Source organism: Asterias amurensis, chromosome 3, assembly GCF_032118995.1.
Source record: "Asterias amurensis chromosome 3, ASM3211899v1".
Lineage (NCBI taxonomy): Eukaryota > Metazoa > Echinodermata > Asteroidea > Forcipulatida > Asteriidae > Asterias > Asterias amurensis.
Genome location: NC_092650.1, coordinates 21,023,156 through 21,037,405, shown reverse-complemented (window position 1 = coordinate 21,037,405; position 14,250 = coordinate 21,023,156). Strand labels below are relative to the sequence as shown.

The 14,250-nt window shown below is 38.3% G+C and overlaps 1 protein-coding gene across 4 annotated transcripts in view; it reads left to right on the top strand.

Annotated features, from left to right (window-relative positions):
• The window catches only part of LOC139935213 (deoxynucleoside triphosphate triphosphohydrolase SAMHD1-like), a 30,562-nt gene extending 18,707 nt beyond the window's left edge, over positions 1-11,855 (top strand). For 3 of the 4 annotated variants that reach the window (XM_071929700.1, XM_071929701.1, XM_071929703.1), the window contains exons 10-16: positions 941-1,032; positions 1,769-1,825; positions 3,435-3,633; positions 4,560-4,655; positions 5,854-5,958; positions 7,452-7,586; positions 8,869-11,854. In XM_071929700.1, coding sequence (XP_071785801.1) covers positions 941-1,032; positions 1,769-1,825; positions 3,435-3,633; positions 4,560-4,655; positions 5,854-5,958; positions 7,452-7,586; positions 8,869-8,970 — 786 coding nt within the window. In that variant the 3' untranslated portion in view covers positions 8,971-11,854. Of the gene's footprint in view, positions 1-940; positions 1,033-1,768; positions 1,826-3,434; positions 3,634-4,559; positions 4,656-5,853; positions 5,959-7,451; positions 7,587-8,868 lie in introns of all 4 variants that reach the window. The other variant, XM_071929704.1, reaches the window with a different exon arrangement.
• Positions 11,856-14,250: the final 2,395 nt, after the last annotated feature.

The following is a 14,250-nucleotide window of genomic DNA, read 5'->3' as shown; positions in this document are numbered from 1 at the left end:
TCATCAGTCCGAAGCCTGGCTGGTAGAGCAGAATGCACTACCTCCCACACTTTTACAAAGCAATCGTGGTTGAGTATCTTGCTTTAGGACACAAGTGTCACGACCGTGATTCGAACCGACACTTTGCTGATCAAACACCACAACCTGAATCCGATGCGCTTTATAACCACTAGGCCACGACGTGTAATATGCATTGTGCACCTTTGTTTGTTATCAAAATCACAGTGTACAAGTGTATCTTAATGTACAATGGGCCAGAAAAGGTTGCATGTACATGTGTATCTTGACTCTTTCCTTTGTGTCACATCCTGTATGGGACAAGTTGGACTCTTAACAACAGACACTATAATAGTGTTGGTTAGACTCAGTTTTTCATTCACAATACTTTGTGCACGGATCGTGGGGGGTTTTCCAACTCAAATCAGATTCATCAAAAATTTGCTGAAAATTTGTTGACAGAGTAACACTAGTGTTAAATGAACATTACAGGGCTGGTTTATGCTAACAAAACACTTTTTTACATGTAATCAACCATATACATAAACTGACAAACCTGTAGAAGTTTGAGATCGATCGGCCATCTAGGTCACGAGAAAATTATGAAAAACTTATTACACATTTTGCATGACATTGATTTTATAAAAAAAATGAATAAAATGCCCACTGAGCGATAAACTCAAAACAAGAAATTAGTTTCATTTATTTCTCATCAAATTTGACATTTCAGACTATCATCATCGTCAGAACGTGTAAGTTTTATGTGAATCTGTGATCTTCAACAAGATATTTTCTTACCAAATCTGTAATGTTCCTTTAACTACTTTTTCAGTGATGAACAACAAATTTATATAATCAACCTGGTTGGCATGATGGTCATCATCAACCTTCAAAATTAAGCCAACTGATTTCATGCATTGTCTTTTTGTTTGCTGTTTTTTAGGAGGTTGGGAACTTGTATGATATGTTTCACACAAGGAACAGTCTTCATCGTAGAGCCTACCAGCATAAAGTAACTAAGATCATTGAAACCATGTGAGTATTCAATCCATCTTAATAATAATAATAATAATAATAATAATAATAATAATAATAATCAAACAGAATTTGTAGAGCCTACCAGCATAAAGTGAATAAGATCTATGAAACCATGTGAGTATTCAATCCATCTTAAAGGGACGCTGCAGTGAATTAAAATAAAACAGTTAATTTTGCTGTCATTTATTTCTGATATATGTGTTGAACCTCAATAAAATGCGTTTTGTTTTTTCCCCGACATATTTCACTTGCGTAATTAGCGAATAACTCATGCCCCCCCCCCCAAGAGTCTGGTCCCTAACTACACGCGCCTAGGTACCAGGCCACACAGTGCACACGTCTCTATATGCACGCCGCCAGGGGGCCCGACGTCACGTTTATGTTTGAGCCTAAATTTTTCACAGGTTTGTTATTTTATATATAGGTTGTGATACACGATATGTGGGCCTTTGGACAATACTGTTTACCGAAAGTGTCCAATGGCTTTAACAGCAAAATGAAAATGTCTTTACAGAAGCACGGACAGCGGCGAGAATCTTTTTTTTTTTTTTTTTTCAGTGGCCCCAACAGTGTTGAATTTTGTAATGTATCAAACAGTTTGGTGTCTTGTCCATCATTAACGGATTTAGGCAGAAAGAAAAAAAAACCTAGATTCACTATCTGTGTGGTGTATAATATTTTCTGAAAAACTTCAAATAAAATATGAATGATTTATTGTTTACTTTCTTGGTAGGATTGTGGAGGCACTTGCAAAGGCCAACGACTACTTTTTGGTTAAGGGAAAGAACGGGTGAGTACTAAAAATATGAGCTGATACGAGTAATAATAATATTAATAATAATATAAATAGTGGCTTCTTATATAGCACGCATACTTGTCACTCAGTTAGGCTAAAGGGTGCTTTGAACACACAGTAATTTCCTGCAAGGTATGTGGGACTATGTTCGAGTTATGAGACCTACTCCTTTAACATAATCACCATGTTATGGTTTACAAGATGCTTTTGGACAATATGCTGTCAATCAAACTAGAAACACCAGGGCGAACCCCTCCTCTTTTCGATAAGTGCACTGGGGTCTTTTACGTGCGTTACACAACACACAGGACCAACAGCTTTATGTCCAATCGGAAGGACAAATCAATGGTTAAGTTTCTTGCTTAAGGACACAAGTGTCACGACTGGGACTCAAACCCCCTACTCTGCTGATCAGAAACACCAGCTCGGCCATGGCACTTACATAAAGAGTCCTAAACAGAGTCCTAAATATTGAGGCCCATTTCTGGGGCGGAAAAAATTCACAGCTTCACAACTTAAATCTTACCTGCAACAAGCCACTAATTTCAACAGATTCACATTCCATGGCGGCGTACATTTTTCTGCGGTGGGTTTTGGTCCTCATATTTTCCTCACAAATCCGTCATTTTCGTGAAATAATGCAGCTTCCAGCGTTAAAAAGTTCCTGTTTCGATCATTTTCTCACAGTGTTGTCTGTTGTCGTGCGTACGCGTATACATTCGCATGCAAGACGCATGATGCAAGCTTAGACGCATGAATTCTTGGTCACCGTATCTTGACTGCACAGCGTTAACAACACAATTCAAAATTTGCTCGTCTTGCGTACACACGGCAGACTGTGAGAGTACGTACAAAAATGGGAATTCCTTAACGTTGGGAGCTGCATTATTTCATGAAAATGACGAATTTGTGAAGAATATATGACGATCAAAACCCACCGCAGAAAAACATATGCTGCCATGGAATGTGAATCTGTTGAAATTGGTGCTTTCTTGCAGGTAAGATTTGAGTTATGAAGCTCTGAAAATTTTCCGCCCCAGAAATGTACCCTGATGTCCAGGACGTCACTGTAGTACAAAACGAAAGTGTAAGGCCGCCAGGGCTAACTCAAACCCTGCTTTTTCTGTTCAGCAGTAGAGTGTGGAACTCTCTGCCAAACCACATAAAAACTGCCAGGACTGAAAATCAGTTCAAATCTCTTTTATTCAATTAATCCTCAATATATTTGGATTACATTGACACCCTCTAAAGACCAGTCTTCTCAATTGGTCGTCGAAGTTGCGAGATAATAATGATAGAAAAAAAACCTTGTCACACTAAGTTGTGTGCTTTCAAATGCTTGATTTCGAGACCTCAAATTCTAAATCTGAGGTCTCAAAATCAAATTCGTGGAAAATTGCTTCTTTCTCGAAAACTACGTCACTTCAGTGGGAGCTGTTTCTCAGCAATCACCATTACTCATATTCAAGAAAGGTTTTATAATAATAATTATTTTGAGTAATTACCAATAGTGTCCACTGCCTTTAAGTGCTGCGAGACTATTTAGTGTGAAACGCTATTAAAAAGCTGTGTATAACTATCATTTGTAATATTATTCTTAAAGAAATATGCTGAAGATGTCGGAAGCGATTGATGACATGGTAGCGTACACCAAGCTGACTGATGACATCACCCTTCAGATCATGCGATCTGATGACCCAAACCTTGATGAGTCCAGACGTATCCTGGAGTTGGTCCAGAAACGTCAACTCTACAAATGCATCGGTCAGACCCAGCCCCCTGATGGAACTGTTCTTGACAGGGTAACAACTGAAATGTCTTTGTTTGTCTGATATTGAATGCCCTGTAGTTTTGACCAAGTGAGGGCGCTCGTTAACATATTTGTAAGACAGGGGTGTAATCATTCATACCCAAAACCGTTATTCATAAATACCTCAGACAGTTTCGCTATTCCTATTGGTAGAGAGTGGGTCTCGTGGGTGTGTATAAACCTTCATTTATGACCAGTAAAATTGTTGAAACATGGGTGTGACACGCGAGCTTGCACCTGTGCTTATTAACGACAGTTTTTTTCGTCTTGGTAAAATTATAAAGAACTAGGCCTCGTTGGGATTTAACCACTAGTTTAAAACGTCTTCACCACACATTGATTTCCTTATTAAAGACTGGAACACATTACCACAACAGACACCATATCCACCACGCACACAAAGACCTTTATAATCCACCTCTAAAGCAAATACAGCGCAACAAAAGTGACAGAACGCCAATTAAAACTGGGCAGGATGCGTTGCGTATACCCTAGGAAATGATTAAAATAGCATTGAGAGCGCCCTCAAATGGTCAAACACACAGCTTATTGATTTGAATAGATTTATTTAGAAACATTCCATAGCAGTGGCTGGCCAAGATACAGTAGGGTGTTGTTGCCGAGCGGATAGTAGCACCAAACTCCAGAGTCCAGGTCGTGACACTTTTTATCCCCGAGCAAGACAATTTACTATAGTTGCTAAAAGCAGGAAGCACTTTGCTTTTCTCCACCCAGGGGTAAATGGGTATGTGTGAGGGCAGAGATGGTTCTTGTGATTGGTTTAGCCGAGTAGCGCATATTTGTTTTGTTACACAAGCTGTATACTCCCCTAGGAGCTGAGATGGTTTAAGGAATGATTTAAGGCCCAGTGACCAGGGGTAAACAATTTTGTGTTCCTTTTGGGAAATTTGTCCTTAGGCCAGCATACCCAAGATGAAAGAGGAAATAGTCCTTGCGTTGGATCCTGATGTACTTGGTGGTACACCTCTCCCAGTGGATCAACTAATCATGCATGTAAGTCCTCAGAATCCATCTTGGTAATATTAAAAAATAAAGTCATTCAGATTTAGTCAACTACTGACAAAAAACAGGTGTTCATGAGTGATGCTAACGATGAACGTCAACAACTTTCAAATTGAATAATTATAATAGTGGCCTCTTATAATGCACACATGGCGCTGTTTCAGCAAAATATAAATTATTTACAGCAAAAACCCTGTAATTTGAGACCTGATGACATCATCATGACATCATTAAGTTTGTGCCGTCTTGATGTTAAATTTACAATGTGTGGTTCAGGAGTTGTGAAAACAGCTTTTGGCGTGAATATGTAATGACCCCCCGAGCGCAAACAGCACCTCCAGACTGAAGAGAGAGAGAGACAGAAATGTTTCGGGGATAGCGATATAATTGATATATTCTGTTGAAAACAAGCTACTGATAAAATGAAACGGGTTGTGAAACAAGCATCAAAAATCCTAGGGATAGACATCGATCTTGACGAAACTTGCAAAGATAAGGTTCGATCTAAAGCAGAGGCCGTTGTATGTAACACCAACCATCCATTGAACAAATTTTTCATCAAACTAAGAAGTGGTATGAGATGGCAGTCACTTCGATGCAAAACAAACAGGTACTTCAACTCCTTCATACCATACTCTGTCCGTCTCCTCAATGAATGATCAGGCTCAGGCGTTTGACTACTTTGTTTACTTTCTGATTAGATGTTGTTCAGTGGGTTTCAGTATGATTCCATCGTGGTTTATTATGTAGTTTTCTGATTAATTAATCTTGTTTATTTCCAGTAGTTTGTTTTTGATTGTGGTTATTAAAGGCAGTGGACACTATTGGTAATTACGCAAAATAAGTATCATCATAAAACCTCACTTGACTACAAGTAATGGGGAACGGTTGATAGTATAAAACATTGTGAGAAACAGCTCCCTCTGAAGTGACGTAGTTTTCGAGAAAGAAGTAATTTTCCACGAATTTGATTTCAAGACCTCAAGTTTAGAATTTGAGGTCTCGAAATCAAGCACACCAAGATACAAAGATACACCAAGTGTGAAGACTAGTCTTTGACAACTACCAATAGTGTCCACAGCCTTAAATTAATTTTTCCTGTATTGCATATATGAAAAATGAATTTCCTCCATGGTAGGACCAACAAAAATTGAATTGAATTGAATTGAATCGTTATTGTTATTATTAGGTCGTGGATTTAAACTATGGCATGGGAGGGCAGAACCCAATTGACCACGTCCGGTTCTACTCTAAGGACAACCCCCAGGAGGCAGTCATGGTCAGGAAGAGTGAGGTAAGAACCAAGAAGAACCATCTTCTAACCAAGACAGTTCTCCGAGATGTTTGAAGCTTTGCATGATGTGGACAATAAGAAGTAACTTTAACTAGTGAACTTTCAGGTACAACCATGTGTAAATCCATGGAAGTGTCGTGGTCGAGCGATTAAGAGCACTGAATTCAAACTCTGGTGTTTCTGATCAGCAGAGTGTGGGTTCGAATCCCCAGCCGTGACACTTGTGTCCTTAAGCAAGACACTTAACCATTGCTATGTCCTTTGGATGGGATGTAAAGCCGTTGGTTCCATGTGTTGTGTAACGCATGTAAAAGAACCCAGTGCACTTATCGAAAAGAGAAAGAATTCACTCCGGTGTTCCTGCCTGTGGCTGCTGTATGCACCGTAGCACATTGTAAACCCTTATAATGTGCTAAATAATTGGGTCTCAGAATTCATCACTGCAATAACCTATCTTTCTGAAAGTTTGTATATACTCGGCGCCTTAAGTACCTTGTTTGGTACATACGTTCGCTATATTAGACTATTTCAATAGTAATAATAATATTTAAAAAGTCTCTTTCGGGAGGAGTCTTGGCTCTGTAAAGAGCTGGGCCCAATTTCATGGCTCTGCTAACTATAAGAATCGGCCCATGTAGAATCAGGGAATTCAAGTGTATTTCACAAGCTAGTGGGGTATTATGGCATGCGTACTCCACGTTACTAGACATTCTCTGCTTACACAGCTAGCGCAGAAATTCGGCGTTTGCAGGAAGGGTAGGACGGTGATCTTAACTGCAGAATTCGATGGTAAGCAGAGCCATGAAATTAGCCCCTGGTGAACAATGACTTGCTTAGTCACAATGTACCAGTATACAATTGTTGCACGCTGTGACGGGGTCCATGGTGTTTTGTACACTCGAGGGGGGAAATGGAACCAGAGGCAAAGCCGAGGGTGCCATTTTCCCTCGAGTTGGTACAAAACCCATGGACCCCAGTCACAGCGTGCAACAATTGTATAGTGGTACATTGTGACTAAGCAAGTCATTGTTCACCAGGGGCTAATTTCATGGCTCTGCTTACCATCGAATTCTGCAGTTAAGATCACCGTTCTACCCTTACCTGCAAACGCCGAATTTCTGCGCATGATTGGTTCTCGACCAATGAAACTTCACAGTTTGTTCCCGAGGTATAACTATTACATTTGAATTCCTCATACTATATAGACAGTTGCTATGTCAAATGGTTCGGCAAGCCTTTGCAGAGCAACTTCCAGATGATCAAACCCTGGTACCATTGTGCCTTAAAAGTCATTCAGAAAAGTGTTCACCGTCTCTTACGTAACTACAAAAAAACCTCACCCTGAATCATGTGACATAGCAATTATCTTGATAGTCCAAGGAATTCAAATTTAAGTGGTAACTTGCGATCAAGCACGTCATTGTATCAGACATTATTAAAATCTAACACCCAATGGCTTATTGAATGTTCAATTTATGTAATAATGCACACAGGTCTCTCAGATGCTTCCAGAGCGTTTTGCAGAGCAACATATACGAGTCTACTGCAAGTCAAGGGAAACGGAGGAAATAATAAAAGCAAGTAGATGCTTCGAGAGCTGGTGTTCGAAGAAAAAATATGTAGTGAAGGTATTCATTTTTGTTTTACCAATATACACCGATGTGTGTTAGCAATGTATACTGTTACTTTCCCGAGCTCTGTTATAAAAATCACAGGCATTCTACTTGGGTGGGATTCGAACCCAGGAACTTTGCAATTCCAGAGCAGTATTATACCAACTAGACCACCGAGATTGCCCGGTAGCTAGAGGCAAGGTGTGTTAACGACCAAGCTAGTTCTCAGTGGTGTATGATCTAACTGCAGCACTATTTCTTTTCTTGAGAATGTGTTGCTCGATCTTAAAGACACTGGACACTATTGGTAATTGTCAAAGACTAGTCTTCTCACCTGGTGTATCTCAACATATGCATAAAATAACAAACCTGTGAAAGTTTGAGCTCATTTAAGCTGAACTGGTCATCAAAGTTACAAAATAATAATGAAAGAAGAAAAAAAAGTAGAGCCATGAAATTGGGCCCAGACAGCCTAGAGCAAGTTTGGGTGAGCTCTAGTGGTTAACTAAAGGTTGCCTATTTTAACTCGCACCCAGGCTGGTCTACCATTGGTTGACTACTGTGGTCGACCATTTGGAGCCAGCCTCATGAGCATGGTTTCTTCCATGGTCCCTTTGGCTTGTTCCATGCAAACGAGTGTAAAGGGCAGAGGGGAACCAGTGACACTAAAGTGAAGAGATGGAAGGTAATAGAAGTGTTGAATACATGTACCGATGGTTGACTTAGCCTTCCAAACAAGTCGTTCGAGTGAGTGCGTCACTGACTGCGCATGTATATTGCTGGTCAGTAGTCAGCTAAAAGTACGCACCCGAACTTGCTACTAATGTGCAATGTTTTGGACTAAGGGGCCATTCATAATAGTCAATTTATATTTTTAACATGATACAACTAAGAAGGAAATAAAGTACCACGCTGGTCTAGATTGTCGTCTGGCGCATAGCAGGTTTGTTCGCCGTCACTGAACAATTAACTAAAATGGGTCATAAAGGACCAAGGGTCTTAAGGGTAATATCAAACTAAAAACTGTTGTACAAAGTTTTATGCGCTTGCCAATTTCATTTCTGATTATAACTACAAAGTTGTTTGTTAAAGCCAGGAAATACTGATGTTGGAGTCCTTTAAATCTGCATGATTTGAGGCATTACTTTCTTCTCTAGTGCATAGAGTATATTGTGAAGTAAATCAATATTTAAAAAACGAAATTTGGGGTGGGTAGGTGGGTCGAAACAATTTCGGGAAAAAACATTGACTATTATGAATGGCCCCTAACATAATATTTATCTGGATGTCATTGCAGGCGGGGAACGTGTTGGACCCGGAGTTGACGCCATTCAAGCCAGGTTTAGACAGCAGCCACTTAACTCCAGTGAAGAAATCCAGAACAAAGTTATCTATGTAAGTCTTCTACGACCAAGACATCGGAGAACTAGTAATAGGTCGAACCGCTCAGTCTCGGGGATACCTGGTTATAATAAGTGCTATTCACACGACAGCAATTTAACTGGGGTCCATTGCTTAAGAATAGCATGGTTGTAAAATGTAGCAATGTTTGACAAGCTTTTGCAAGAGATTTTGCAACCACGCGACAGTTTAGCAATGGACCCTTGGTAAATTTCTCTGGTGTGAAAGGGGTAATAGCAATACATGTAGTTGGCGTTTCAGCTCTGTTTAGTACACTGAATCCAGGCAGTTTCCTCAGCTCAGCCTGCTGCCACTATAACCTATGTCACGTTCCCTGTGTGGTACAGCATTTCAGATTATACATTCTTGTAAAGGAAGAGGTCCGACTATTTTTATCCTCTGGCCTCATTACAAAGAAAATTACAAGTTGTATTGGGCTTTTTCCAAACCTAGGGTTAGGTATCTGCTGCTCAGGCTTGGTCATTCAAATTTTAGTGATGTATTTATGTCCTGAAAATCTGTGTAAGTGTTGAGATTATGACTGCTTAATCTTGATTTTTTTTTTATTTTTTAAGTTTTTTTTTCTCCTATATTCTTAACAGCACATTTTAATCCCTTTTTTTAAAGTTGATTTTTAAGTGAACCTATTTTTCAAACCGTGAATTTATTTCAGGAACACCCAAAATGTTTTCTCAGGTATTTACCAATAACATCGCTCATGTGAAAGAGGTTAGGTTATCAGCCAATATACCATGTAATATTGTTTGTTATTCGTACCGCGCCAGTTTTTTTATGAGGTGTGTGATTTCCAAAGATTTTTTTCCTGGTACCAGGATTTTCTCAAAACCTCCGAGCCTTCAAAATTCTCTTGAATGAAGTAAAGCAATCACCATTTAATCACCAAAGGGAGAAAAAAATATTATGCTGCATTAAAGACACTATCGGTAATTTTCAAAGACCAGTCTTCTCACTTGGTGTATCTCAACATTATGCATAAAATAACAAACCTGTGAAAATTTGAGCTCAATTGGTCGTCCATGTTGTGCGATTGTAATGAAAGAAAAAACACCCTTGTCACACAAAGTTGTGTGCTTTCAGTTGCATCATCATGGGATGAGCCGACTTCCTAGTCGAGAACACAAGTAAACAATTTTGTCATATGATCCCGAGATAAATCATCTCAGATTGTGAAAATTCTGTCTCAGTTTTACCGCAACTAGGATGGCACTTCCGGAGCTCCATATACATATTTTAAACAGTTCCTTTTTAAATGTTTTATTATTTTTGTTCACAGTTGTTTTTAAACATTGTACAGTATGTGTAAAGTGTCCTATTAAAAACTAGGCCCAATATCATAGAGCTGCAATAATCAGCTTTAGTACGACAAAATGATGCTCACAAGAATAAGGTTACTAACCCCCCATAAAGCACGCCACTTCCCGCTTATCATTTTTTTGAGCAGCAAATTATAAAGCTATATTTGCTGCTTAAGCATAAATACAATATTGTTAGGAAGTCCTGAGTTGGTATGACACTGCTCTAGAATTGCAAAGGTCGTGGGTTCGAATCCCACCCGAGTAAAATGCCTGTGATTTTTTTCACCGGACTCGGGAAAGTACTGAGTATACAGTGCTACATACATCGGTGTATATGGGTAAAAACCAATAAATTAATATTCTTTTATCCCGATGCAAATTTAACATCTATTAAGTCCTGAGTTTGTTCTCATATGATTCAAAGTAAAGATGAGCTTTGTAATCACTCACAAAACAACTTTTGGTTAAAAGCCTACAGCAGTTTCTGATTGGTGTAAAAGCATTTTGAGAAACATTTCACTTCAAAGTAATGTAGTCATGTAAAAAGATACCAGTTTTTATGTCCCAAAATTTGAATCTGAGAAGGGTTACTGTGATCCTTTCTCAGATTGTGTTTTCCTATTAGGGATTGATCTTCCTGCATGAACGTGTTTGCTCTTAAAGGAACACGTTGCCTTGGATCGGACGAGTTGGTCTATGAAAAGCGTTTGAAACCGTTTGTTATGAAATGCATATGGTTAGAAAGATGTTTTAAAAGGAGAATATGATGGTCCACACAAGTTTCACTCGAAATTGCACGGTTTTCATTTTACGTCACGAACTAACACGGGCAGCCATTTATAGGAGTCAAATTTTCGACTCCCATAAATGGCCGACCGTATTTGTCGATGAGGTAAACCAAAACCATGCAATTTCAAGGCATATTTGTGTAGAACATTGTATTCTACTTTTACAATATCTTTCTAACCATACCGATTTTATAACAAACGATTACAGAACATTTTTCAAAGACCAACTAGACCAATCCAAGGCAACATGTTCCTTTAAGTTGGTTTTGGGCATCTCATGAAACGTGACCACTTTTTGGAAAGAAATTTGCACATACATGTACATGTTAGTTTTATTATGTATACATCTACGATTCCAGAGGAATAAAATGATCGAAAGATTCCAAAACCCAAAGGAAAACTGGGATGCTTTATCAAAAACATACTGGGCATTAAACAAATGAAATTTTTTAAATTGGATTTGCTTTTTTAATAATAATAATAATAACTAGACATGATTGCATTTGTGCACAAATGCAGAGCTGTTTCGTTAATAACAATTTAAATTTTGTCAACTGAATTTGAAATTTATTCTTTTTTTAAAGCAGTTATGACTAATCCAGGCTATTAAAAAAAAAAAAAATTGGATTATACCATGTTCTGATAGCAATTTATTCGTTAAAGGTGCAAAAATTGAAAAAATCATAAAATATCGTGTGATGACGTCACTATGACGTCATTTCACAATTCATGAGAGCTTGCCGATATCTAACAACCTACCAAGTTTCAACATAATCGCATAATTACTTAGAGAGTTATATTAGTTCAAAAAGTGCACCTTTAAGGCCGCGTCACGTGACCCCCAATGACCTCATTGATCTGAAACTTCACACATATGATGGCTGCCTGACAGTTAACGTGTGTGTAAAATTTGAAGTGATTACAAAAAACTTCACCACACACATCTTCAAAAAGTCCATTTTGACGAGTTTTCAACCTGCCGCTAGAGGGCGCCGTTGCATTTTGTGACGTCATTGGTATTTTTTTTGAACTGCCCACCCTTGCCACGCACTAACATCGTTAAAAGCAACTTCATATCTTTTTCCAATTTTGAATTAGAGGGCCACTTCCGGTTTCGACCGGAAGTAGAGGTCATGTGAGGTCACGCACACGAAACAAAATGAAGACCTTATTTATCCCTCCCCAATCCCGCAAACAGAAACCTACGGTCTCTTGTGGCTGATTTGTTATAAATTTTCAAACATTTAAAATACAACACCTTTAAGATGACGTCACGTGACTTCTGATTATGTCATAATGACATCCTTGTTTCGCAATGATCATTGCACCAATACCTTTCATCCCTGAAAATTTCATTGCAATTTCTTTTTGGGAACATTGCAAATCAGCACTTATATGAAATTTTTCTGAAGATGACAAATTAAAAAAAAAAATAGTAATAACTAGACATGATTGCATTTGTGCACAAATGCAGAGCTGTTTCGTTAATAAAATGTTCAAAATTTCTCTCTTAATTTGAAATTCTCTTTGCATCAAAGCAGTTATGACAGTCCAGCCTAATAAAAAAAATAATTTGGATTATACCAAGTTCAGATAGCAATTTATGACTTAAAGGTGCAAAAATTTAAAAAATCATAAAAAATAATGTGATGACGTCATCATGACGTCGTTTCACAATTCACAAGAACTTGTCAATATCCAACAACCTACCAAGTTTCAACATAATCGCATAATTACTTCGGGAGTTATATTAGTTCAAAAAGTGCACCTTTAAGGCCGCGTCACGTGACCCCCAATGACGTCATTGATCTGAAACTTCACACATATGTTGGCTGCCTGACAGTTAACATGTGTGTAAAATTTGAAGTGATTACAAAAAACTTCACCACACACATCTTCAAAAAGTTCATTTTGACGAGTTTTCAACCTGCCGCTAGAGGGCGCTGTTGCATTTTGTGACGTCATTGGTATTTTTTTTTGAACTGCCCACCCTTGCCACGCACTAACATCGTTAAAAGCAACTTCATTTCTTTTTCCAATTTTGAATTAGAGGGCCACTTCCGGTTTCGACCGGAAGTAGAGGTCATGTGAGGTCACGCACACGAAACAAAATGAAGACCTTATTTATCCCTCCCCAATCCCGCAAACAGAAACCTACGGTCTCTTGTGGCTGATTTGTTATAAGTTTTCAAACATTTAAAATACAACACCTTTAAGATGACGTCACGTGACTTCTGATTATGTCATAATGACATCCTTGTTTCGCAATGATCATTGCACCAATACCTTTCATCCCTGAAAATTTCATTGCAATTTCTTTTTGGGAACATTGCAAATCAGCACTTATATGAAATTTTTCTGAAGATGACAAATAAAAAAAAAATAGTAATAACTAGACATGATTGCATTTGTGCACAAATGCAGAGCTGTTTCGTTAATAAAATGTTCAAAATTTCTCTCTTAATTTGAAATTCTCTTTGCATCAAAGCAGTTATGACAGTCCAGCCTAATAAAAAAAATAATTTGGATTATACCAAGTTCAGATAGCAATTTATGACTTAAAGGTGCAAAAATTTAAAAAATCATAAAAAATAATGTGATGACGTCATCATGACGTCGTTTCACAATTCACAAGAACTTGTCAATATCCAACAACCTACCAAGTTTCAACATAATCGCATAATTACTTCGGGAGTTATATTAGTTCAAAAAGTGCACCTTTAAGGCCGCGTCACGTGACCCCCAATGACGTCATTGATCTGAAACTTCACACATATGATGGCTGCCTGACAGTTAACATGTGTGTAAAATTTGAAGTGATTACAAAACACTTCACCACACACATCTTCAAAAAGTTCATTTTGACGAGTTTTCAACCTGCCGCTAGAGGGCGCTGTTGCATTTTGTGACGTCATTGGTATTTTTTTTGAACTGCCCACCCTTGCCAGGCACTAACATCATTAAAATCAACTTCATATCTTTTGCCAATTTTGAATTAGAGGGCCACTTCCGGTTTCGACCGGAAGTAGAGGTCATGTGAGGTCACGCACACGAAACAAAACGAAGACCTAGTTTATCACTATTTATCAAACATTTAAAATACAACACCTTTAAGATGACGTCACGTGACTTCTGATTGTGTCATAATGACATCCTTGTTTTGCAATGATCATT